The sequence below is a fragment of the Condylura cristata genome, unplaced genomic scaffold, assembly GCF_000260355.1.
Source record: "Condylura cristata isolate star-nosed mole 26May11 unplaced genomic scaffold, ConCri1.0 scaffold00028, whole genome shotgun sequence".
NCBI lineage: Eukaryota > Metazoa > Chordata > Mammalia > Eulipotyphla > Talpidae > Condylura > Condylura cristata.
In genome coordinates this window covers 17,357,228-17,385,091 of record NW_004567129.1, presented here as the reverse complement: position 1 = coordinate 17,385,091, position 27,864 = coordinate 17,357,228, and the positions used below count along the sequence as shown (strand labels likewise).

The following is a 27,864-nucleotide window of genomic DNA, read 5'->3' as shown; positions in this document are numbered from 1 at the left end:
CTCTGACTCTGGTGAATCCTTTCTTCTCCCTCTCTGGGCTGTACCCCAGTTCTTGCATGCATAAATAAAATCTTTTTTTAAAAAATAAAGACAATGGCAGAAAACTGAGAAAAAAGAGGTATACCTATAACTAAATAGATGCTACTTCACATTAAATACAGCTTTTGTTTCCCATCACCTTGAAATACGTGGTCACCAATAGTTTCTGCTTCTCAGACTAAGTCATTCTCTTTATTGTAGTCTGCAGCTTTTCTGGTACTTGTTTATACAGTATTAATGGCCATGATGATTTGCTTCCACGTCTCTTAATTTCTCAGATAAGATATGGTAAATATATCTTCAGGAAAAGCAGAATCAAATGGTTATTTTTTTAAAATAATAGTTTATTTTTACATAATTTTGTGCATTTTTCATCTCAGTTGTAATCCCCGTGGGCTTCTCATTCAAACGGTTATTTTATCTTGACTTTTAAACCTCACTTTTGCTGCAGAAGGTTGAATAATTTTTATTATTTTTGGCTAGTGTCCTGCATCTAATAAAAGTCACTTAGCTTTTCCTTTTATTCTCAGAAGAAACTGATCACTTTTTTTAAATTGTTTTTTCCCTTGTAATAATGGCACTTAATGTTCCCTGTAGCAGAATACTGCCATAGGTTTTTCATTCTCCTAGATGAAGACCATATTTTAATGTAAAGACCTAGAAAAAAGAAAGCTGCTTGACCATTTTCTTTTTAATTTTTTCTATATGTTTTTGGTCACAAAATTTCTTTACTTGAAGGTAGTCAAAATTTCAGTAATTTCCCACTTCTATTACCTATGCGTCTAATCTCAAAGTCTTCTTCATTCTGAGATAAGACTGATCACTGGTATTTTTCAAGTTTCTATCTCATATCACAATAGAATATGTTCTAAAAAGATTAAATGTATTACTCAGGGCTTCCCTGGTGGTTCAAGTTAAGTCTCAGAACTGTGAAGCTGTCAGCAGCCACTGAAGCAGGAGTTCGATCTCTGACCAGGGAGCTGACCCACCTGGCACAGCAAACCTCTCCTGTCTTGCCCCTTCTGCTCTCCCCTTCTGTGTCTTTCATTCAGTCTGCCTGTAGTCTGTCTCTGGTGATTCCTCTCACCCACCCTCTACCTCTGGCCTGCACTCCAGCTCTTGTATCCATAAATAAAAAATAAATCTTCTTAAAAACAAATATATAACTCAGTTTTTTCCTCCAAATAGTTACTTTTTTTCTGGCATCTTTTGCTAAAAGATGTTCTTTAAAAATATATTCATTACATCATCCTTCATTTTTGTATAATGTATGATTTCCCTGTGAGATTCCCACCACCAGTTCACCCATCCACATCACCACCAGTTCCTTGTGTTCTTCCCACTTTCTTCAGTCTGTTCCCTCCTCCTCCCCTATAGAATGTTTCTCATCTATAGTAGTCTAATGATTTTGATATTTGCTTTATTAAAATTGCTTTTTTTTCTGATTCCTTTTTTGTCTTCTCTACTGAATGATCCTCTTTTCAAAACCATTACTTTTAAGTAACTTTTTCTAAGCAAGAAGTTGTTTCTAGATTCTCTCCTGTTTTAATCATCTGTGATAATACTGTATTACGGCTTTATTATATTATGGCATTTAATAGGTCACCTTCACTTTTTACAAATTTAATTGCTTATCCTCATTATCATTTATTTTTCAAACATTGAGAGTTACCATGTAAAAGAAGCTAATTCTTTTTACTTTATATACTGACCTTTCTAGCCATAGATATGAGTTGTAGTATTCCTATTTAGTGAGTTTTTCATGTGTGTGTGCGTGCTTCTTGGGCGTTTTTTGATCTTTAAATCTGCAGGTTTTGAGTGCAGATTATTTTTACTTTTATATGATTCTTAGCAATCTTTCTACCTTTCTATACATTTGTATATTCTACTTACTGAATATATATGTACAGTTCCAAATTTCTTTATAGCCCACTTTGATCCACAAGAGACTTGGAGAAATGTGTAGAAAATAGTAATAATAAATTTTGTAAAGTTAAACCTCAGAAAATACAAGTTGGAATAAAAAGTTACTGCATCATTTGGGGGGAGGGAGGATAGATCTCCTTGTGGCCTACTTAAAAAATGGTAACACAATATTGTTACATAGCTCTCACAGTGAAAGGGAAACATTCCTTAGTTGAAGAAAGGCTTTCTCCCAAGCATGTAACTCCAAATGAAATTTCTCCCACCTATTCTTTAATGTAAGCTAAGGGCACACTGCCAAAATAAAACCTAGTGAAAGCAGTTCTAGAAGGGATATGGCCACGTGACCCAGCTTTCTGATGGTCTGGCATAATTTGGGGATAAAACCTGGACTAGAATTCTGAATTCCAAAGAGTTGTCAAGTCAGATAAGGACAGAAATGTCTTTTGGATTTACTACTTGAGGCCATTGCTGGCATCAGAGCATTTTAGTATAGTTATTGAAGACCAAACTGTTGAACCAAAGCATGGAAAATACAAGTAAAGGAGTGGAAACAGCCACTGTGTGGTTGAACATGGAGGAACTGGAGAAAGGATAGATACTGATAAATTGTCAAGTGAGGCTAATGGGGAGATTTAAGGTGGGAGAGATTTGAACAGCATAAAGCTGGCAAAGAAGAGACAAGTAGGCAGGGCCGATCTAGCAGGCTGCTCTAGGATGCAGGCCAGGTAGATGACATAGAAATATGGGAACACCTTAGGAGCCTTTGTGTTAAGGCTCAGTCTTTCTGTCCTCTCACGCACCCAGTTAGCAAAGGCAGGAAAATGTTCTTAGGTTTCCCTCTCTTTCAGCCCCCTCACCTCCAAGTGTATCATACTGCCTTAATCTGAGAGAACCTTCTCCTGCTCCATCCCTCTACCCAGAAGATCAAATGACAACCAAAAATGTTCCCAAATTTTACTCTTTTTTTTTTTTCCAGATTTATTTTTATTACTGCATTCAAGAATTGAGTGTAGGCCAGAGGTGCTTGAGGTGAGAGGATTCACCAGAGACAGAGTGGGGAGCAGAAAAGGTGGATTTACTGAAACACACTGCTAAGGGGAGCAGTGGGCAAGACAGGAGAGGACTGCTGTGTCATGGGTGGGTTTGCTCCCTGGCTAGGGATCAGACTTAGGCTGCAGTGGTGATAGCATGATAGCACTATGCCACCAGTGAGACACTTAGTCTTTTTTTTTAGCAGAAGACGGCACGAGATGTGTCGAGCAGTGACTGGAGTTCAGACGTGTGCTCTTCCTGTCTGTGTTACGGGAGTTTGAAACAAGTTCATGTAAATTTAAGCCACAGGATTTGTTTGCCATCCATTTTTTTTTTTGGTAATTTAAAGAATTATTTAAACTTGAGCCCTCCCTAGTGGCGCAGCGGAGTTAAAGCGCATCACTGCAAGTGAGCCACTGCTGCTTTCAGTGCAAGTTTGATCCCTGCCTGGGAAGTGACCCACATGGTGCAGCACAACAGACTTCTCTTGACTCACCCCACTGCTCCCCTCAGCAGAGTACTTCATCAGTCTGTCTGTTCTACTCCTCACTCTGTCTCTGGTGAATTCTCTCACGTTCCCTGAGCCTCTGGCCTGTACCCCAGTTCTGTATGCATAAACAAATAAATCTTTTTAAAAAATTACAAAGGAGTAATCCGATACAAGAGCTGGGCTGTAGGCCAGGGGTTGAGGTATTATGTGTGTGTGAGAGAGGATTCACCAGAGACAGAGCAGAGAGCAGAACAGGCAGATTGGTTGAAATACACTGCTGAGGGGAGCAGCGGGCGAGACAGGAGGCGTCTGCCATGTGGGTGTCACCTCCTAGGTTGGGGATCCAATTCTGCAGTGGCTGCTGATAGATTCACAGTTCTGACATTTAACCCCTACCCCACCATAGAGACACCCAAGGTACTTACTCTTTTAATTAAAATGATAAAGATTCCAGGAAAGATCTGGTCTTTAGAGTTTAATTTTATGTGTTACATCAAGGTCCAGAGGACTGTGACCCACCTTGTGTCCCCTCATTTGGTTGTTAGTGATGGATTAGCAACTGAGTACAGTTTCCTCATCCCTTATCTAGTGCTTTTGAATTGAAAGTGATAGCCAAACATCCTTATGGATAGATACCTTTAGGCAGAGAAACTGTGATTGCAGATTGAAAGACCTCTGTGTCATGTGGTGGTCTCCTTGGTACTTTGTATCTGATTTTTCTCTTTAGAAACAGAAGCAAATGCAGTTAAGTCCTGAGTACAGGCTGATGTTGGTGAACTTTATGCTATGCATTTTTTCAGTTAGAGACTTCTCTGCCACTCAGCTCCCTGGCAACACAGTTGTTTTCAATTTGTATGCCTTTATACCAATCAGTTTAGTAGTTTACCTGGGTTATAATTCTGTGGCCTCTCTTAGGTTGAACTTGGTTATTCATAAGCAGTTTCTAACATTTTAAGTTTTCTCAAATTTGTGATAGAGACAGGATGGATTTTTGTGACCCTCAAATTATTCTATGTTGCAAATCCCACAGAGCTGAGAGATTGTTTTTCCTCGTCTAGATTTATTATTACAGATATCTAAATAATTTGGGATTATATGTCCTTCCCTGGCAGGATCAGCATTAACATTTACAACTTGTTAATGTTTTGTTTTCATCTTTTGCTATTTTACCCAAGAATATCACTAAATTTTCTCTGTTCCTTAACTCCAACATTTGATGTTATCATCATCTCTGTTAGGGTTTTTATTTGGGAATCTTTGTGGCCTGGAAAACATTTAAAAAGCATATGAAAAGTAATGCTATAAGGTAGTACCCGCAAACTTTTTTTTCTTTTAAAGATTTTATTTCTTTATGCATACAGAACTGGGGTACAGGTCAGAGTTGCAGGGCAATGAGAGGATTCATCATAGTCAGAATGGGGAGCAGAACAGGCAGATTGATTAAGGGGATAGTGGGCGAGACAGGAGAGGGCTGCAGTGCCATGTGTGTCACCTCCAGGGTAGGGGATCGAACGCGCACTGAAGTGGCTGCAGCTTAGCAGTGCTGCACTTTAACTGGCTGCACCACCAGTTTGCACAGTATCTGCAAACTTTAATATGTAAAATCAGTTGGGAATCTGTTAAGTTGTAAATTCTAATTCTCTGGGTCAAGTTTGTGGTCTGAAATTGTATGTTTCTAACAAGTTCCAAGGTCATTTCATTACTGCTGATCCTTGGATCATATTTTGAGTTACAGAGGTATAGAACTGTGCTGTATGTACAGTAGTCTTTAGCTACTGTAGACTTTTGAGAATTTAGTGTGACTAGTTCAAGTTAAGGTATATTGTAAATTTAAAATACACACCCAGGGCCTCCTTGGTGTGGTGTAGGGGTTAAGTCTCAGTGCTATTGTGTTATCACCACTCTGGCCTGATCTGAGTTCAGTTGTATTTTAATAGATCTGCTTGTTCTGCTCCCTGCTCCCCACTCTGTCTCTGGTGAATCCTTTCATACACCCCACCCCCCCTACACTCCACTTCTTTTGTGTATAAATAAGTATATCTTTCTAAAAATAAAAATATACACCAGATTTCAAAATGTTACCAAGAAAAATTGTAAAATATCTGTTTTTATGTTGGTTATATATTAAACCCAGTATTTTGGACATAATGGGTTACATAAGAGAGATCATTAAATTTTACCTTTTAAATATGGCTTCTAGAAAACTTTAAATGAGACATGTGGCTCACATTTGTAGCTTCCATTATTTTTCTATATGATAATGCTCTATAGAACATTCTTGTTCTGAGAATAATCTGTCTTAACAATACTGGTGATGTGAAATTACTTATAGTGAGGATCATTTTTAAAGTAGTCTTGGAAGAATATGGCAGTGGGGTCAGTTGTGATTCTTATGGCTTGACTCAAGGGAAAAGTGTGCTGCAGAACCATACATGATAAATGTGAATAGGTTGGGGCCACACACTGGGGGGTCTTTAAAGCTAGAAGGATATTTATTATATGTGCTTCCCTTTTGCATGCACTTTATTTTGAAATAATCCCCACCTCTCACACACATACACCAGGTACCATTAGTAGTCTGACATTTTGTGAGCATCTTTGACATGTGTGTATCACATGGAACACCTGATACCATTTTTATTCCTTTTTTAAAACACTTTTATTTATTTATATGTTTTCCACCATGATCCATTATGCTATTTTGATCTTTTCACCACCTTAACCTCAGACATCTCTTGTGTGTGGCTTTTTGTTTTTGTTTCTGCATGGCCAGAGGTGCAGTGGGAGAGAGAATTCACGAGACAGAGTGGGGAGCAGAACAGACAGATCCACTGAAATACACTGCACTGCTGAGAGGAGCAGTGGGGTGGGTCAAGAGAGTCCTGCTGTGTAGTGTGGGCCACCTCCCTGGCTAGCCAGGGATCAAACTCATGCCACAGTGGCTGTGGATGACTTCACAGCGCTGCACTTTAACCCATTGTGCCACCAGGGAGGGCCCGCCTTTGTAATTTTTATAAGTATTTTGGCTTGGTCAAATCATCCACTAAATGTTCAGCATTTGTCTTTTTCACTTGGACTTGCTTTGCTATAATTTCCTTCACCTTCATCCATTTGACACTAAATTGTTACATTTTGTCTTTCCTTATGGCTGAATTGTATTCCATTGTGTGGATATATCACATCTTAATCTGATCCTTTTTTTTTTTTTTAAGATTTATTTATTCATATAGAACTGGGGTACTGGCCAGAGATGTGGAGGGTGAGAGGATTCACCAGCACAGGCAGATCAATGAAGTACACTGCTAAGGGGAGCAGCGGGCGGGTTAGGAGAGGTCTGCCTCGCCATGTGGATCTCCTTTGGGGCAGGCGGGAATCGAACTCATGAGAAAGTGACTTCTTAGTGCTGTGCTCTAACCCGCTGTGCCACCAGGGAGGGCCCCTGATCCTTTTTATTGGGCACTTAGGTAGATTCTAGGATCCTAGCATTTGTATTATAATGCTGCAAAAAAAACGTTGTAGTGTTGTAGACCACATAATATTTTGAGCTTCTGGTTTCATGGTTTTTTTTTTTTTTGGATAGATGCCCAGCAGTGAGATTTCTGGGTCGTAGGGCATTTCTCTTTTTAGTTTTTTACAGTAAATCCAGATTGCTTTCCAAAATGGTTGCCAGGGGCTTCCCTGGTGGCACAAGGGTGAAGTCTAAGTGTTATCAAGCTGTTGCCAGCCATTGCTGCCTGAGTTTGATCTCAGGCCAGGGAGCTGATCCACATGGCACAGCAGATGTCTCTTTTCTTGCCCACTGCTCCCCTCAGCAGTGCATTTTAGTAAGTCGGCCTGTCCTGCTCTTGACTCTTTCTCTGGTGACTTCTCTCACCCCCTCAGCCTATACCTCAGCTCTTGAATGCATAAATAAAAATAAATCTTAAATAAAATGGTTGCGACCAGTTTATATTCCTAATGAAATGAGTAAAGTCAGTTTCCCTGGACATGGTTTCCCATTGCCAATCATAAATACAGTCTTTGTATTTTGTAATTTAAAACCTTCTAAACTAGTACCTCTTCTGTTTCTTTCTACCCTTTTTTGTGCTTTAAGCCAATTATTTTATTCTTTCTCATGACCAGTTCTCTCATGTTATTCTACCTGAGGATCCAATCCCTTTCCCGTCACAGTACACACATTTCCTTTGAATGTCATGCCCATATGTCAGGGCTCCACTCAAATTTCATACTTATGAAGCATTTTATCTCACACCTGGTTAAGAGGATTTCTTCAAACTTAACCTAGTTTTATCTTGAGCTTTTGTATATGTTGCTCCTAGAATGTAAGTCTATATGCATTTGCCCATCTCACTGGAATCTGTTGCCTTGAAGGTAGTCTTGACTCACAGGGTTTTCTCTGACCACTGGCTTGCATACAATGTCAAGTTGCCTGACAGAAGTATTGAAGAAAGGTGTGTCTAATAGAAGAAGCAAAAAATTTTGCCTCAAACTAGAGCAAGATTACAGAACTAGTTAGTACTTCCAATACTAATTTTGAGTGAACATAATGTGTTTCTGGGTTTGTTACTTCATTTTTGCTATGAACTAGGTGATTGTTCAGTTCCATTTTATTCTCAGCTGTCGTGGTACTCTCAGCACTCACAAGACTTAAGAACCAGAAGCTATGAATTAGCCAATTTTTGTTTCTTTTTCTCTTTTATATGTTGTGGACATGTACCTGGCACAGTGCTAAGAGTAAAAAGTACTTATACACAGCCCTTATCCTCCAGAAACTCATGGTGTCATAGAGGAGTGAGATATTTGGATGTCAAGTTGATAGTATGACACAGGGGTAGTATTATTTAGTAGCTATAGAAGAGCCTTTTGACTCCAAGTTCTGTTTCTGGCTTAAAACATGATGACGGTGCACGTTATCTTTAGTAGAATGAGCTTAAAAAATAAGATCCCGAGGCCCTCCCTGGTGGTGCAATGGGTTAGGATGCAGCACAGCAGGCTAGCTACAGTGGCTTCAGTGTGAGTTCCATCCCCGGCTCAGAGGTGATCTACATGGCACGACAGACCTATCCTGACCTGCCTGCTGCTTCCCTCAGCAGTGTACTTCGTTGATCTGCCTGTTCTGTTCCCCCCTATGTCTCTGGTAAAACCTCTCACCGCCCCTGCACCTCTGCCTTGTACCCCAGTTCTGTATGAATAAATAAATATTTAAGGAAAAAAAAAGATCCCTTGCCAGTGTTTTGATAGATGTAGGACATATGTAAGATCTAAGCTAGTTTTGTTAATTCTTTATCATCAAAACACCTCATCCGTTTGATTTAATTTTTTATTTTAAATTCGTTGTTTTGAATCAGGAGTGAAAGAAAATCCAGGCATTAAGATTAATTGCCACATCTCTTTTGCATAAATCAGCATCTCAAACGCAGCACTATTGACATTTGGGACCCAGTTGTAGGGGAGTGACCTGTGCATAACTGGATGTTTACAACTCTAACCTCTACGCATTAAATGTCGGTAGCATATCCTCTCTAGTAGTGAATGCCAAAAAATATCCAGACTCTGCCAAATGACCATGGAGGCAGAGAGCCACTTATATGTATGTTCTCCCTTTACTTCCCATTTTTTCTCCTGGTGATTTATTTGAAGGTGAAACTCAGTACTTAATCCTGCAGTTTTCTTTCAGTCTGCATTTCACTGATTTTATCCATATAGTACAATTTAACATCCTCTGTCAGCAATTTTTTGTTCATTGTTGGTAAAATCTAGAGATTCAGATTTTATTTATTTATTTTTGTTTCATTTGAAGACTGTTCCATAGATGCTATTTAGTCTTCCCACCAGGAGGCATATACTAGCTGCTGTATCTTTTTGTAATATTAACACTGATATCTATTCATTCATCAATGGCTTTGAAAGATATTGTGTATTTTTTCATATATACAAACTTTAAATAGCAATCTGTGTTCTTCTTTGATAAAGGAAGGGGAAATGGAAGGAGAGGCGGTTGAAGCCATCGTGGAGGAATCTGAAACTTTCATTAAAGGAAAGGAGAGAAAGACTTACCAGAGACGTCGGGAAGGGGGCCAGGAAGAAGACACTTGCCATCTACCCCAGAACCAGACTGATGGGGGTGAGGTGGTCCAGGATGTCAATAGCAGTGTACAGATGGTAATGATGGAACAGCTCGATCCTACCCTTCTTCAGATGAAGACTGAAGTAATGGAGGGCACAGTTGCTCCAGAAGCAGAGGCTGCTGTGGACGATACCCAGATCATAACCTTGCAGGTGGTAAATATGGAGGAACAACCCATAAATATAGGAGAACTTCAGCTTGTTCAAGTACCTGTTCCTGTGACTGTACCTGTGGCTACTACTTCAGTAGAAGAACTTCAGGGGGCTTATGAGAATGAAGTCTCTAAAGAGGGCCTTGCAGAAAGCGAACCCATGATATGCCACACCTTACCTTTGCCTGAAGGATTTCAAGTGGTTAAGGTGGGAGCCAATGGAGAGGTGGAGACACTAGAGCAAGGGGAACTTCCACCTCAGGAAGATCCTACGTGGCAAAAAGACCCAGACTATCAGCCACCAGCCAAAAAAACAAAGAAAACCAAAAAGAGCAAACTGCGTTACACAGAAGAGGGCAAAGATGTAGATGTGTCTGTCTATGACTTTGAAGAAGAACAGCAGGAGGGTCTGCTGTCAGAAGTCAATGCAGAGAAAGTGGTTGGTAACATGAAGCCTCCAAAACCAACTAAAATTAAAAAGAAAGGTAAAATGAGTTTATCCACTATTTTCTTTAAGCCATTTTGGGAGAAAACATAATGCAGTGAATTTGCAGGTTATTTTATGTTCCGTATTTTTGTATTTTAAAGATTATGGTATGTTACCAGTCTTTTTTAACTAGTCAAAAGATTTTCCGGAGTAAGCACTTTTTTCCCCTTGCATTGTCATTTATTTTCACACAGTATTTCATTTCACCACTTACATGTAGTCCCCAGAAATCCCCCCACCCATGAACCATCACCATCGTCCCTTGTGCTCATCCCATTCTTTTTGGCCCATCCTCTTCCCCTCCCCCTACCTCTGCTGTATGCCTCAGAGCTAGTTTGCTTGCAAGTTTTGTTTCACTTTTCTATTTTTTGACCTTTAGGGCGGTTTCCCTATATTCCTTCTGTAAGTGAAAACATTTCGATATTTTCCTTTTTTCTGGTGACTTGTTTCATTGCGCATAATCCCTTCTAGTTCCCTCCATGTTGTGGCGAATGGCATCTTTTGTTTGCTGAATACTAAGATTGAGTACTCTTTATGTACTGAAGAGAAAGGAATATATTAATTAGTACCATGATATAATCACGACTTAATGTTACATAGATTAGGCTTAGTTATAAAAGCCTAGTGAAATACACTTGTAGAAGTTAAGGATTAATTTTCACCCCTAGAAACCTTGTGCTAAGTGTTTTGTTTTGCCTATAGGTGTAAAGAAGACATTCCAGTGTGAACTTTGCAGTTATACGTGTCCACGGCGTTCAAATTTGGATCGTCATATGAAAAGTCACACTGATGAGAGACCACACAAGTGCCATCTCTGTGGCAGGGCATTCAGAACAGTCACCCTCCTGAGGAATCACCTTAACACACACACAGGTACTAGAGAAGAATGTTTGGGGCTACAACATAGCAAAAGGTAAAAGTATCGTCCAGATAGGTTCTGGTAGAAAACTAGTAGGGGAAAAAAAATTTTTTTTTGTTCTTTCTTAGGTATACTTTTTGTGTTGTTGATTTTAATTTTTAAGATTTATTTATTTATGCATACAAGAACTGGGGTACAGGTCAGAGGTGCAGGGTGAGAGGATTCACCAGAAAGCAGAACAGGCAGATTGACTGAAATACTGTTAAGGGGAGCAGCAGGCGAGACAGGAGAGTCTGCTGTGCCATGTGTCAGCTCCTTGACTGGGAATTGAACCCATTCTGCAGTGGCTCCAGATAGCTTCATAATGCTGTGCTTTTAACCCCTTGTGCCATCAGGGAGGACCTGTTGATTTTATTTTAAGCAGATGGACTTAGTTACAGGTAGCTATCAAGAATGTTTAGAATTCAAACCAGAGGAATATTATGATCCCAAAAAGATATCTCTGGTAGTTAACATGGAACATTACCCGGAAGACACATTTGTTAGGCTGAGGTTTTAATAGCAATAACAAAAAATTACTCCAAAAAGTTAGACAATAATTCCCATGAAGAAAGAAATTATATCTTAACCAAATAAAATGTGGTTTCTGGTTGCTTTACCAGGAAAGGATTATTTGACTGCTAAGCTGAAGCAAATTCTAGCAAATCAAACATTTGTGTTCCATATGTACTTCATAATAGCTGTGGTCTGAGGGGTTACTGAGGTGAAGTGATAGGACTAGAGTTCACTTTAGGCTCTCTTCTATGCTAGGCTCTTTGCACTCTCCATGTTGGCTTGTGTTTATAGAAACTTCTTTACAGGTCCCTCAGGCAGAGTAGTTTTCTACCCTGATTCTCCACCTCATTTGGTGACTTTTGTTTTTCACTGATGTGCTGGTTATCTGATGAGCAGTCAGGTGGGGGTTGGCCTCTAAGCAGCATGCTGTAAGCAGCATCCTGTGCACTAATTAGCCCATTTCACTCTCTCCTTAGTTCTATTCAAACACTAGGCACTATGTCTTATTTGATAGTTTGATATTATTATGAGTGGGGCATAGGACTGGATAAAAACTGTGGCCCCCCCACTGTTGGATTGCCCAAGGTGGGAGTGCCTTGCTGTGGGGACTGTGCGTCATAGTTCTCAGGGTTTTTTTTTTTTTTTTTTTTTTTTCTAATAAAGATTTACTTATTTATCTATATAGAACTGGGGTACAGGCCAGAGGTATGAGGATGGGAGGTGAGAGGATTCACCAGAGACAGAGTGGGGAGCAAAACAGGCAGATGTACTGAAATTCTGCTGAAGGGAGCTGCAAGAGGGTTAGGATAAGTCTGCCACACCATGTGCAACACCGCCCTGGTAAGGGATCGAACTTGTGTTAAGTGGCTGCAGTAGCTTCATAGTGCTGTGCTTTGCCCTGTTGCACAACCAGGGATGGCCCATAGTTCTCAATTTTGAAAATAAGAATTTCAGTCTCTCTGTTTACCCAGGACTGATTCCGTAGTACTAATTCATACTAATCAAACTCTTAAAGGTCATCTATCAGAAAATTAGTTTCCTGACTTTCCTGGTTAGAAAAACTTAAATCACTTTCTAGATGCAGTTGTATTTCTTTGTAGGGAACACCTTACCTTTATCAAGAGACTATAGCTGGTGAAGTGTTAATTGGATGAACATGGGCTTTGGGCAGTGGGATGTGGATGAGCACCATGGTGTGGGCTACTGAAAATCCCCATCCCAGAGTAGTGTTCTCTCCTTTCCTAATTAACTTGTTTCTCCTAAACACAGGGCCCTTCCTCATCTGTAGATCATATTAGGTATACATTGGAAATTCTTGTTTTTCACTTTAGCTTTTCTTAATGGAAATGTATACTTTTCCTTCTTACCTATCTGCACCACCAAATCTGTACTACCTACCTATCACACTCCTGTGTCCTGAGTGATACTAAAGGAAGCAAATTCAGCAAATGAATATTACTCCCAATTACTTAGCTACTATCACACTTCCCTCTCTAGGGTTTTCTCTGTCTCCAAAAAAATCACTTACGCAGATGACTGGCTCCAAATACTACATTATGACTCTTCCTAATGTTTTTCTCACAGGCAGCTTTCCTTTAGTTTTGGTGTTTGAGATTACCTTGCTGTGACCTCCTTATCTTAGCCTGCAATTAGTGATGGTCCCTGGCTAGACCCCTATTAGTCTGGACAACACTGTCGTCTGCTCTCAGCTTTACCTCCTTATTTTTATAATTTGGCATAGTATTTCCAGTGCAGCTTTCATTGCAGACAGTGGCCAAAGAAGATCCACGTACCAGTTATATAGACACAAATGTCTCCTAGTGATCTGCTAGACAGCACTGTTGTGTCACATTTCTTCTATACCTCTAGAATTCTTTATCAAAGTAGAAAACAAGCTTTTTTTTAAGCCTAAGAAAAATGTGTTGGAATGTGAACAGTTGAGGACCCAGTAAGATTTGATGTGCAAAAGTTACCTGAGCCAGGTAACTATTAAGTCTATCACCTGCACTTGATAAAACTTTAAGGTGTAAAAGATGTTGTATAAGGGTAAAAACAATGGTATTCTATTAACTTTAAATCCATAGTGACCAGAATATTCACAAAGTAGGGATAAAAAGAATTTGGTATTTAAAGGCAAACAGACTACAATGGGAAATTTAGAGAAACGAAATGTTGGGTCTGTCTTTTTAATGTTCTGGGGTTAGTGTTGCAAAGTCAGCAATACCTCCTGTAGCTTTCTGCTAATGCAAAGTTGGTGTGATAACCAGGATCCAACCTGGTTAGATATGTAGCAGATTTGTGTACACATTGAGCCACATCATTAACTGTGCCTTTGATATTGTCTTCCTGTTATACCCTCTTTTCTCTAGGTACTCGTCCTCACAAGTGCCCAGACTGTGACATGGCCTTTGTGACGAGTGGAGAATTGGTGCGGCATCGTCGTTATAAACACACCCATGAGAAGCCATTTAAGTGTTCCATGTGCGATTATGCCAGCGTAGAAGTGAGTGTTTAACTCTAGTTGGTGCATTTCTTCATCTATGATTCCATCATGAAGATATACCCAAACTGATAATGAAAGAAAAAAATCTTTTTTTTTAAATATTTATTTTATGCATACAAGAGCTGGGGTGCAGACCAGAGGTGTGGGGGTGGGGTAATAGAGGATTCACCAGTGACAGTGGGGAACAGAACAGGCAGATCTATTGAAACATTGCTGAGGGGAGCAGTGGGCGAGACAGGAGAGGTCTGCTGTGCCATGTGGGTCAGCTTCCTGGCTGGAGATCTAACTTGTGCTGCAGTGGCTACAGATTGCTTCCTAGTTCTGGGACTTAACCCCTTGAGCCCCTGATGAGGGGGAAAAGTCTTTAATTACAAATACTCCCTCTCCCTGTTGCCAAAAAAAAATCCAGAAATGCATGTGAAAGATTTACCTGTTAACAAAAAGAGCACTAGTTCCACATGACACTTTCTGTCAAACTTTGCCATAACTTCTTGAAAGGTACCTTTAAAATAAGAGTATTTATCACCTTTACTCTTTGAGGTGACCCTGTTACCAAAACTGGATAATGTACTACCAAAAGGAAAACTGTATCTTATTCTCATAGAGAAGCAAAAATTGTCAATAAAATTAATAAGAAATCAAACTTAGTGTTAAGTACTAAACAGCATATACTTGAAATGCAAGGATAGTTGACCAATGCATTGCATTGAGCATATTATCATTTCTGTAGACAACTGGGGGAAAGCTAAAATTCAGTACTTGTTACTGTTTAAAAACATTAGCGAGTTGGCCCTCCCTGGTGGCACAGCGGGTTAAAGCACTGCACTAAGAAGCTAAAGCTACTTCCGCATGAGTTCGATTCCCGCCTGCCCCGGAGGAGATCCACATGGCGTGGCAGACCTCTCCTGGCCCCCGCTGCTCTCCTCAGCAGCGTACTTCGTTGGTATGCCTGTTCTGCTCCCCACTCTGTCTCTGGTGAAGCCTCTCACCCTCCACATCTCTAGCCTGTACCCCAGTTCTGTATGAATAAATAAATCTTTAAAAAAAAAAATTGGCAAGAGTAGCAGAAAATGTCTTCTATTCTAAGGAATATATTGCCAGAAACAGAAGAGTAATTCTAGTTAACTGGAACATTGAAATTAGTCTCTTAAATATTCAGAATAAGGTAAGATACCCATTCTCAGTGTTACTACTTGGACATCATGCTGGAAATACGGATAGAATAAAACAAGAAATGAATTGCACATGGAATAAAAATTCAGTAGTGGTCCCTCCCTGGTGGCACCTCAGGTTAAAGTGCAGCACTGCAAAGCTGGCCACAGCCACTTCTGTTCAAGTTCAATCCCCGGCCAGGGAGCTGACCCACATGGTGCAGCAGACCTCTCCTGTCTCCCCCGCTGCTCCCCTCAGCAGTGTACTTCGTCAGTCTGCTGTTCTGCTTCCTGCTCTATCTCTGGTGAATCCTCTCACCGCCCCTGCACCTCTGGCCTGGACCCAGTTTTGTATGCATAAATAAATCTTAAAAAAAAAAAAAAAAAAAACTCTGTAGGGCTCCTACCTGATGGCACAACAGGTTGGAGCACGGTGCTATGAAGCTAGCCGCAGCTGCTTCAGCCCAAGTTCAGTGCCTGGCCAGGGAGGTGACCCACATGGACAGCAGATTTCTCTTGTCTCATCAGCTGTTCCCCTCAGCATTGTGTTCCAGTAGATCCACCTGTTCTGCCCCCAACTCTGTATCTAGTGAAACCTCTTAACCTCCCGCACCTGTAGCCTGTACCCCAATTCTATATGCATAAGTAAATAAATCTCTGGAAAAAATTTTTAAATAAGAAACTCAGTATTATAAACTGATAACAGTCAAACAGTAAGAGTCAAGTCGAGTCACTGAATATAAGATACATACACAAATCAGAAATTTCATTTTGTGTTACAAGTACTAGAAAGGAGGTTCAAGTTCTAATAGCAATAAAATAACTTCAAGGATAACTGAAAAGCAAAAAATATCTTTGCTAAAGGACATGAATAGACAGGCATCATAAGCTGAGACTAAATTTCACCTGGAAGAGTAAAGGTGAAGGACTAGCAGAAATTGAAAACAGGGAGGGACTTGTGCTCTTGGGTGTTATAAAACTGAATAGTAAATGAAGACAGTGTGGTATTAGAACAGGAATTAACAGTAGCTCTTTGGAACAATAAATCCTAGTGCCTATAAGGATTTTTTTTTTAAAGATTTATTCATTTATGCATGCAGTACTGGGGTGTAGGCCAGAGATGTGTTCTGAACTTCAGCCCCTAAATGCTAAACTTTATTAACTAACTCATAGTGTTCACAGTTTACTTTAACAGAAAGATAAGAGGTTTGGTTTTCACATTTCAGGTCAGCAAATTAAAACGTCATATTCGTTCTCACACTGGAGAGCGTCCTTTCCAGTGCAGCTTGTGCAGTTATGCCAGCAGGGACACATACAAGTTGAAAAGGCACATGAGAACCCATTCAGGTAGGACTTCTCCCTGCTTTGTATTAATCAGCTGCTTTCAGCGGGTCCCAAGGGACCATCTCAGCACTGCACATCCCCTTTGCATACCTGAATGGAAGCTGGCATGAAGTGAGGATGCAGTGGACAGCTGCTTCTCCGGCATATCTTCTGAATATACATTGGGGAACAGATTGTGTTTTATTACTCATCTTGAGTCTTTATACAGCTTGGAAGCAATACTGTTATTGTATCTTCTGTTGTAATTTTAAAAATTAAATTAAAATCTAGGGTTTTTACTGTTAGAGGACGTCTGGGTAGGTTACCTAACCCAACTCCCTGAGTTTTCCTCAGAACACCTTTCTCTTTTAAAGAAAAAAAAGAAGGTCCTTCTGTCATCTGCTTACTCTCCCCCCAAATGTAAGCATTGCTGTGGGAATTGTGCTCTTTCTAGTCTGAAGGTTTGTGGGAGAACTGAGCAGAACACAGGTGGTGGCAGCAATTTAGGGCTTTGTTTTGCCATCTCTTAAAATAAACTTGAACTAGATAATGGGTCTGTGCCTTTGCTTTCCTGAATAAGACCTGAAGATTCTCTTGACAGTGTATCTGCCAGCCTGAATCACTCTCCAATTAATGAAAGTATTCCTGTTCCCTAATTTGTTGCTTCTGTATTTCCTTTTAAGGGGAAAAACCATATGAATGTTATATTTGTCATGCTCGGTTTACCCAAAGTGGCACCATGAAGATGCACATTTTACAGAAGCACACAGAAAATGTCGCCAAATTTCACTGTCCCCACTGTGACACTGTCATTGCCCGAAAAAGTGATTTGGGTAAGTAAATTAATTCATGGCATATGAAAACATGTTTTAAAGGATTTGTGAAATTAAATCTTAACTTCACTGACTCAGAATCTACTTTTGATAATTAGTAGCCTTCATTGGACATATTAATGTCCCCAAATAAGGAATGACATAGTATGATTCAAATTAAGGTCAGATTCTTCAGCACTTTTATACACTTTACTTAGGTCATTGGGCAGTTGTATTGATGTTATGAGAATTACATTTCTGTGCATAATTAAGCTAGAGTTTATTATTAGATTACTCAGTATAAGCCATACTTAAAGGTAGGGTTATTTGAATTTCTTGCTTTGTTTTTCTTAAAAGAAGTAAAAATACTGCCCCATCTCTCTTCTGTTCAAAATGCATACTCCCTGAATATTATTCTTCTTATTATTCTTTTTTTTAAGATTTACTTATTTATTTATGCATACAAGGTTAGGTTGTAGGCCAGAGGTGCAGGAGGGTAAGAGGGTGCACCAGAGACAATGTGGGGAGCAGTGGCCAAGACAGGAGAGGTCTGCTGCACCATGTGGAGTATTTCCCTTGCCAGGATTGAAGTTGTGTTGTAGTGGCTGCCTATAGCTTCAGAAAGCTGAGACTTAACACCTTGTATCACTAGGGAGGACCATCTGTTTTTCTTTTACTTTGTTCCTCACTTTATACATACAGTAACATTAAGTTACCAAGGTAGATGTATAGGCTTTGAATCTGAGGCTCAGATAGTTATCTTGACCTTATCAAAGCTGGGTTTAAAAGCCTCTTGGCATCCTCTCAAGCTGTTTCTCATACTGGGATGTATATCAGTACCCAGATCATATTAGGGAGTAGCTTCAACATGAACATGACCTATATTTCTGTAGCATTGGTTTTAATCAATAGGTTTTGGGTAAAACATAATTACACAATTTAGCTGGGTCTTAAGACATTTTTACATTTTTTCATTTTTATGCAGTACATGGTTTTTATAGCTTTCTTCTCTCAAGTGTATTCCCTATACATAGATCCATCCACCAGTTCACCTGTGAACCATCACTATAGTCCCATATGCTCTTCTCTCCCTGTTTTGGTTCCTCTTCCTCCCCCTTTGCAGAATGGTACTGATTTATAGTTGCCTGCTGATGTTGTTGTTTTTTCCTGATCCCTTATTTGATGTATCTATATTCCTCCTATAAGTAAAACCATCTGATATTTTTCCTTTTCCTTCTGGCTTATTTCACTCAGCATAATCCCTTCCAGATCCATCCATGTTCGTGTGAATGGCATGACTTTTTTCTCTGCTGAATAGTATTCCATTGTGTATGTATTCCATCTCTTCTTGATACAATCATCTGCTTTTGGGCATTTGGGTTGTTTCCATATCTTAACTGTTGTAATAAGTGCTGCAATAAACATGTGTACAGATATATCGTTTTGAATAATGTTTTTGTGTCCTTTGGGTAGATTGCTAGGAGTAGAATTGCTGAGTCAAATGGTAGCTCCATCTTTAGTATTTAGTAGTTTAAGAAACTCCACAGCTTTCCATAGTGGTTGAACCAATTTGCACTCCCACCAAATTTTCTCCGCCTCCTCACCAATCTTTGTTGTTGCCTGTTTTTTTAATATGTGCCATTCTCTTTTTGTTTTTAAAGATTTGTTTATTTTTGTATACAGAACTGGGGTACAGGCCAGAGGTGCAGGAGAGGTGAGAGGATTCACCAGAGACAGAGTGGGGAGCAAAACAGGTGGATCTACTGCTGAGGGGAGCAGCAGGCTAGACAGGAGAGGTCTGCTGGGCCATGTGGCTCACCTCCCTGGCTGGGGATTGAATTTGTGCTGCTGTGGTGGCTATGTACTGAGCTTGCACCACAAGGGAGGCCCCTTTAATACATTTTTACATTAATATGGCTGTATTGAGCAAAATGCAGACTGACATACATTTTTTAAGATGAAACTGAATTTGAAGCAAAGAACTTTGGACTCCACAGAAGACCTGGGTCATATTTCCCTCCTACTCTGCTATTATGAGGACTTTGTTAGAAAGATTTAAGAGGTACTTCCTTCAGGTAAATGAAAAAGTTTTATAGTTCTTATCACGTCGTGACTAAAAATCTAAACCACTGTATCAGAAATGTGTGGGTTATTCTTTTTTTTTTTTTTTTTAAGTTAATAACTTTTGTGACACCTTGAACAAGCACTTTGGGTGGTTTTACTAGCACAATGCTTCTTAGACCATATATATAATCAACTTTCTAGGAGGCACTTAATTGCCTTAGAACTACCAAATAATTAGTTACTTCCCAGAACCAGTCCCAAAGAAGTATATGTTTCCTCTTGAAAGCAGGCCTGATTTCACTTAATATTCAGTGATTAAAATTCATTAAATTGTGACACACGAAAGCAGAGCTTTAAAGCCAGACCTACCTGAAAAGAAGTCTTTTGTATTGCTGTTGCATCTGTTTTAGAGAATCAGAGGGTGAATTTGAGACCTGAAATTCTAATTGAAGTAATATGTGTATGTAAAAGGCCTTCATGTAATGAACATGTGTAGAGAGTACAAAGTGAAAGAACCCCTTTCTGTACTAAATTTCTATTCCCCAGAACTGGCTATTTTTTTGTTTAATGTGCTATATCCTTGATTGAAACAGGTTGTCATCACCATAAATATAAGCTGTCATTGCTCCTCGGCAATCTAGCTATTTGTTCAAGTCATGTGTGCTCTGATTTTTCTCAGTGAATTTGTTCATTCACTGGTTCATGCCATCAATGTTTTGGGGGCCATCTACCTGGTAGGCTCCATGCTTTGATATAGAGTTAGATAAATCTTTTTCTTTCTATAAATTTCTAATCTTTTTCCCCTTTTTTCTCTGCCTCCCTGGCCTCTGCCAGTATGTGATCTCTGCCTACTTAAAAAAATAAGGGTTACAGGTTGAACGTTAGAATTTCATATTGTCAAACATGCCTGCAATCTGCCTTCAGGTTTTCTTTTTCCATCTTCTAGAGAGTTGGTGTCATTCGTGGTATGGCTGTTATAGTACCTTAGTTCTCCTGTTGGCAGACTTTACACTGCCGACTGTGACCTTTTTTACTTCATCTTCAAACTCCTATTCTCCTTCCTGTCAAATTTCTCATGAAGAGTTATATTTTCATAGTTTTCCCTTTCACAGCTCTTCACCCAATGCATTTTCCTACTTTCCACCCTCTACCCACTCCCCCCACACACACCCACACACACTGGCTTATACTTTATCACTGTACAGTGAGCCTTATTACTAAAGGGTGTCTGTGGATGTGGGGGATGTTCCACTTGCCATCTAACTTGATCTCTTAGCATTATTAGTGGATTGTGCTCTCCTTAAAACACTTTCTTCCATGATACTACAACCTAATGGTTTTATTTTTCTGAATGTTGCATCTCTGTCATAATTTACCTTCTTCCTACTCTTAACTGTTAGGTTTTTTTTTTTCTTCTTCTTTTTTAAGATCTATACTTAATTGCTTTCATTCTCTACTTTTTGCCATAGTGATTTCATCAGTTCCCATGGTCTCACTCAAAACTTACTAACTAAAACACTTCCTATCTTTCCTTGGATTTAGTTAGGCTTGTGTAACCAGCCATTTTTCACAGTTCTATCTCAACTTTGGTATCATTGACATTTCAAATTCATTATATTCAGGAACAAACATTTTATATCTCTTTGCCTCATCTTCAAAACCACACACACATACACAGCTTGATCATCTGCTCCCTTCCATGATTCCTTGACTCAGTAAATGGTCCCACTGACTACTAGGTTTTCCGATCCAAAAACTGGCATTGACCCTGACAACACCTTGCTGTTTCTCACCCTATTCGGGCATGAAGACTTACTAACTCAGCTTCCTCTGCTCTTTTCCTTCTGTATTTTTTGCCATCACCCTTGTCCAAGCTACCATCTTTTCACACCTAACCTGTTTCAGCATCTTAACTGACCTTCTCAAATTTGTTTTGTTTTTTTTTTCTTAAGATTTATTTATTTATGCATATAAGTACTGGGGTATAGGCCAAATGTGGGAGGGGGGCGGTGAGAAGATACACCCAACACAGATTGGGGAACAGAATGGGCAGATCTATTGAAATACACTGCTGGGGGTTGTGCACAAGACAGGAGGGGTCTTCTGCACCATGTGGGTCAGCCCCTGGCTGGGGCTCGAGCTCATTTTGCAGTGACTGGTGCACTGCTATGTCTTGGACCCCTGTACCACCAGGGATGCCTTTTGTTGTCCTTTTTTTCATTCATTTTCTGTACAACAGCCAGAGTAATGATTTTAAGAAACAGAAAGAAATGTGTTACTAACTTGCTGAAATGCTTGTTTTCACAAGTGGGACTGGGCTTTGTATTTTTCTTCCAGGTGTTCACTTGCGGAAGCAGCATTCCTATATTGAGCAAGGCAAAAAATGCCGATACTGTGATGCTGTGTTTCACGAGCGTTATGCCCTCATCCAACATCAGAAGTCACACAAGAATGAGAAGCGCTTTAAGTGTGACCAGTGTGATTATGCTTGCAGACAGGTAAACAACTTCATAATTAGAAAGCATTTGATCCCCCATTGGTATCAGTTTTATCAGATGGTTTTTATATACTTTCTGTAGTCACTTTTTTTTTAAGGTTTATTTATTTATGCATACAAGAATTGGGGTATAGGCCAGAAGTGCAGGGGCAATGCTAGGATTCACCAGAGACAGTGGGGACCAGAACAGGTAGAACCACTGAAATACACTGCTGAGGATCAGCAAGCAGTTCAGGAGATGTCTACCTTCCTGTGGGTCACTTCCCTGGCCAGGGATTGAACTCACGCTCTAGTGACAGTGACTGCAGAAAGCCTCAGAGTGCTGCACTTTTAACCTGTTGAGCCACCAGGGAAGGCCCTGTAAGCACTATTTTAAGAGGAGTATTTTAAAATTGTGATTTATGGAAAACGTTAACATATCAGAGATGCACCTTGTGTACAGATACACCTTGAATGTATCATCTCAGTCTCCAACTGATTTTGTTCAATTTACAGCTTATTTCCCCCTCAGAGAGATTCCTTGTTACTTTTCTCAACTGTGGGAAATAAATGAAGAACTTGAAAGAAGGGAAGAATCTGGTTTGGGCCACTGATACTTGAAGTGCTGTAGCGTAGTAGAACACGGAGATGAGCATCTCTGTGCCAGGATTTATGGAAGCAATCTTGTACCCCAGGAAAGATAACTTTATGATCTTGACAAGTGAAAAAAAGACTTGTTGGTCACAGGCACAGTGGTGGTAGCGGCTGGACTAGCCGTCCCCTGACACGGTCTGATGTCTTCCCCAACCCAACTCTGTTTCAGGAGAGACACATGATCATGCACAAGCGAACCCACACCGGAGAGAAGCCTTACGCCTGCAGCCACTGCGACAAGACCTTCCGCCAGAAACAGCTCCTCGACATGCACTTCAAACGCTATCATGACCCCAACTTTGTCCCTGCAGCCTTCGTCTGTTCTAAGTGTGGGAAAACATTTACACGCCGGGTAAGAGTCCAGAGTTTTACTTTCCTATGGTTCTTTTATTGTTTTCAACCTTTCTTAATACAGCTTTTGATGTTGTCCACTGAGGTTATAAAAGTAGACACTGTCTATTGTAAACACCCCTGGAAGTGTTCTACCCATCTGTAAACCCTTCTGCCTGCGGGGAACTCACCAGCTTTCAGTAGGTCTGTCCTGAGTGTTCCTGTGTTAATGAGACCTGCTCGGGATAGGGGTGATTGACTCACCCCAGCTCCTTTTGTCTGCAAACTGCGGAACTCAGAGGACCCGGTCTCAGCTTCTGCGAGTCAGTCTCCTCTTCTTTCCTTCTTCCTCTCTTTCTCTTTGCCCTGCAGATTGAGACCATTTCCTGTGAATGGGGAGAGCATGTTCGTGATGTACTCAACAGATACTAGAACATTCAAATTCAATATGGATCCCTGAAGTTTTTATTTTATTAAACTAAAATAGAGAGAACTTCCAATTCTTTTCTTGATTTATTTAGTAATGTGGAAGGATTTTATTCCCTTTATTAGAATACCATGGCAAGACATGCTGACAATTGTGCTGGTCCAGATGGTGTTGAAGGGGAAAACGGGGGAGAAACAAAGAAGAGTAAACGTGGAAGAAAAAGAAAGATGCGCTCTAAAAAGGAAGACTCCTCTGACAGTGGTAAGTTAAGTGACTTGTTCTTGATTTAGTTACATACAGCAGATTTCAGTGCCCAGTGTCCAGTGTATTTATGTATGGATGTCGAGATACCGGGTTGGCCGTCCACTCTGGCGTCCTTTAGCCCTCTAGTCTTCCTGACGGCTTGTGTGTTATGCACGCACACTTACGTGTGCACACACACAGCAGTTTTCTTTTTCTCTTATGGCATTCGATTGCTTGAGAATATCATATGATATATTCAGTTAAAAACCAAAAGAAAATTACTACCTCTACCCAGTTTATTCAGATTAGTGATATTCCAAGGCCAGCAGAGTTTCTTTTTTTGTTCATAACTTTCACATTTAGGAAACTGGTCTAGCTTTGAGCAGTGAAGCTAATGGACATGAAGAGGGTTGCTTAAGCATCTTCACCAACCTCTGTTGACTGCCTGTGTCAGCCTAGCCTTGAGATGTGTTGATCAAATCTGTGAAGGTCAGCCTTTCTCTTCTGCCTTTATCGCCTTTATTACCTAAACCTTGGCTTAATTTCCTACCACTGATGCTTCTGGGTGGTCTGTGCCATGCTAGTCATGAAATCCAGGCAGACAGTATGCATGCCCGGAGGTGCTAAACTAAGACAGAGGGGGGAGAACAAGAGTCTTGGTAATGTAGGAGCCACATTTGACTGTATGAACTTGTTCTGAACTGTTAGGTTCTAAATGTGGACTTCAGGTACTGGCACCCAGTGAGAAGGCACATGTGTGTGGAAAAGAATGTAGGATTTTTTTTTTTTAATGCACTCCTCAAGAAGCAGAGTACGATATGCCTGATATATTTCTAAGAAGTTCTCGTTTTTCATCTCTATTGCTTGTTAGTAGAAATTGTGGGGAGGAAATGAAAACTGAACATATTTGAAAACTTTAGTCATTGTATTGGCTTTGTTTTAAAACTTGATTGTGAAAGCGCTACATTTTTAAAATTTAGAACCACTAGTAAGTTTTCTTTTTATTTTAGCAAAGTCGTCACTTTTCTTTTCAGAACTTCTAACTTTTCCGAGGAGGATATTTCACTAAGCATAGGAGTAATTTTTGTTGCTTTTTTTTTTTTTTAGTGCAAAATTTCATTCAAGCTATCTTCAGTTACTGGGTTTTAAATGAATGTCTCCTTTGAAATGTCAGTTTGCTTAATTTTATAAAAGCGCATGCACTATGGAGAGTCCTTGTGGGATCCCTTTGTTTGGCAAAGAAATGAACGAATGGAGTGTTGGTCGGTACCAAGTGGTGTGTCAGAGCCCCTAACTGCCACCAGATATCACGGGTCTCTTGCACTCAAGCTGGAGGATGCCGTCATTGCTCATAGTTGTGGAAAGCCACCGCAGACCATTGTCCCCTAACATTTCTTATGGTATTACCTCATGGTACTTCTGTGGTTCTTCCCCCAGCAAGACCAGTTTTGTTCCCTAATTGGACTTGATCAGATACGTGTCTCAGTATATTTCTACAGTTCCACCCTTTGTCTTCTGCACTGGTAGTTTATAAAGCAGTTTGGCTCTGGGCTTCGTACCTAGTATTTCTTTACCTGGCCTCGTGAATGGACTTTACATCCCATAGCTGACCACGACCACACAGTCCTCTTTGTCCTCTCCAGAAGTTCTGCCTGTGGGCCAGCTGCAGGCTTGATCAGCAGAGTCGACTACCACTTACAAGGCATTTTGCCAACATCTCTCCAAACTAATAAGCCTTTGACCCTATTAACGTTTTTTTGTGTGCTTTCTACTCCCATTTTTGATTGAATTTGTGTAGTTTTATAGGAATTGGGCCAACTAAGGCAGTCGGGGGCTTGAATAAGTTCAGCAGGGAAGCGTCTCGTTCTTGACACACTGCCATGTACCGATACGTGTTCCCCACACTTATGATTTCAGTCACTTGACAAATAAGGCATTTTGTCCTGAAGATCAGGCATTTACCCACAGATTTCTAAATTTAAGCACCCAGTTTCAGAGAAAGAATGTGCATAACCTGTGCTTTTTGGAGGAGAGCAACAAGCAGGGTACATTTCGTGCCACAGTGTGGGGAAGGGCTCCTGCTCTCTGGGTGCCTGCAGATGTGGGCAGCAGGACAACTCCAAAGGAGGCCAGAGGTTTGAATTCCACCAGCTGTAGTTTCACTGTACCGTACCTTACAAATCACTTAGCTTCTCAGTTTTTCTGTGAAATGAGGATTACAACTCATAAAATAAGGTAAAAATGGGAGAGTAGAACTTTAAAACTGTAATGTACAGTGTAAATCACAGTTGTGCTTGTGTAGTGCACTCTTAAGTTATGGGTCGTGATTACACACATTATCTTGATCCTCAAGTCACTAGTTAGTAGCTCAGAGTGCAAAAGAGACTGCGCAGAGACCGAGGTAGTGTGTAGTCATGTCCTACGTCATACGTCCAGTAAGAGATGGAGGGTTCAAAGGGCTGTTCTTTCTGCAGTCGCGCCTCTCCTTTTGTGTGATTGTGGCATTAGAGAGAAGGCAAGGGAGTTGAGAATGATTATCTATCTATCTATCTATGTATTTATTTATTTTTGCATACCCTAGTTGAAAGAATTACTGGAGTTTATAACTTTAGAAATTCAGGCTCCGGCTCTCCCTGCTAGTGCAGTGGGTTTAAAGCACTGCATTATGAAGCGCTCAGAAGCCACTGCAGCACAAGTTCGATCCCCTGCCAGGGAGCTGACCCATATGGCGCAGCAGACCTCTCCTGACCCTCCCGCTGCTCCTCTCAGCAGTGTATTTCTGTAGATCTACCTGTTCTGCTCCCCACTCCGTCTCTGGTGAATCCTCTCCCCCACCACATCTCTGGCCTATACCCCAGTTCTGCAGTTCTGTATGCATAAATAAGTGAATCTTTTTTTTTTTTTTAAAGATTTATTTATTTATTCATACAGAACTGGGGTACAGGCCAGAGGCTCAGGGACGGTGAGAGGCTTCACCAGAGACAGAGTGGGGAGCAGAACAGGCAGATTGACGAAGTACACTGCTGAGGGGAGCAGCGGGCGGGTCAGGAGAGGTCTGGCTCGCCATGTGGTCTCCTCCGGGGCAGGCGGCAGGCGGGAATCAAACTCATGCAGAAGTGGCTTCAGATTCTCAGTGCTGTGCTTTAACCCGCTGCGCCACCAGGGAGGGCCAATAAGTGAATCTTTTTTAAAAAAAAAGAAAGAAAGAAATCCAGGCTCACTGTAAGCATACACACTTAAATTTTCCTCCCACAACAGTTAGCAAGGAAAATTAGAAAATAAAATACCCTATCTCTGTTCTTGAAGATAAATAATTAACAATATATTTGTGGGCTTGGAGGGAAAAGAAGGTCACAGGTATTACCTAGGTGTCTGTAAAGTTAAACAATTTAACACTCGCCATCTCAACTTACTTTAGAGTAAACTCTCTTAAATTGTGGGGGGTGGAAGGGGATCTGTCTGTGTAACCATAGACAGGGAAAGTAACTGCTGAAAAAAGCTCATGGTAGAGGTAGCACAGCACATGAATTTTTTTTTTTTTATAATTTATTTATTTATGCATACAGAACTGGGTTACAGGCCAGAGGTGCAGGGGTGGTAAGAGGCTTCACCAGAAACAATGGGGAGCAGAACAGTCAGCTTGACAAAGTATATGGCTGAGGGGAGCAGCAGGGAGACAGGAGAGGTCTGCTGTGCCATGTGGGTCAGCTCCCTGGCTGGTGATCGAACTCTTGTTATAGGGCTACAGTGGCTTCATGGTGGTGTGGTTTAACCCGTTGTGCCACCAGGGAGGGCCTTAACTTTTTTTTTTTTATGTGAAAGTTGAACTCTTATGGTGATGTGAATCTGAAATCTTTGTATGTAAACTCGTTTCTTTGGAGAGAATAAGGGGTGGGGGGGATGATCATCAAGTCTGGTACAGGAATTAAGCCAAAACCTTGAGAAAACCCAATAGTTAGTTGTTTTAGAAGAACTCTTGCTCTGTGTTCTAATAAATAGAACCTCACTATGCATCTTCTCTCTTGCCTCAGGATAAATAGTCACACTTTTTGCTCACTAGCAGGAACCCATGTTCAGGGGTCCATTTTAAGCATAACACCCTGTTTTTTATCCTTGCACCATTGATGGGGTTATGAAGGTCATTACTTTTCAACTTAAATACTACTTAAAGTTTTGTTATTTATGTGATTTTGTTACATACTGGTATAAAGTGGA

The 27,864-nt window shown here is 40.4% G+C and overlaps 1 protein-coding gene across 3 annotated transcripts in view; it reads left to right on the top strand.

Annotated features, from left to right (window-relative positions):
- The window catches only part of CTCF (CCCTC-binding factor (zinc finger protein)), a 46,420-nt gene that overhangs the window by 15,464 nt on the left and 3,092 nt on the right, over positions 1-27,864 (top strand). For all 3 annotated transcript variants that reach the window (XM_004690469.2, XM_012730615.1, XM_012730614.1), the window contains 8 exons: positions 9,461-10,250; positions 10,955-11,125; positions 14,036-14,169; positions 16,547-16,667; positions 17,327-17,476; positions 21,857-22,017; positions 22,819-23,001; positions 23,532-23,667. In XM_004690469.2, coding sequence (XP_004690526.1) covers positions 9,470-10,250; positions 10,955-11,125; positions 14,036-14,169; positions 16,547-16,667; positions 17,327-17,476; positions 21,857-22,017; positions 22,819-23,001; positions 23,532-23,667 — 1,837 coding nt within the window. In that variant the 5' untranslated portion in view covers positions 9,461-9,469. The remainder of the gene's footprint in view (positions 1-9,460; positions 10,251-10,954; positions 11,126-14,035; positions 14,170-16,546; positions 16,668-17,326; positions 17,477-21,856; positions 22,018-22,818; positions 23,002-23,531; positions 23,668-27,864) is intronic.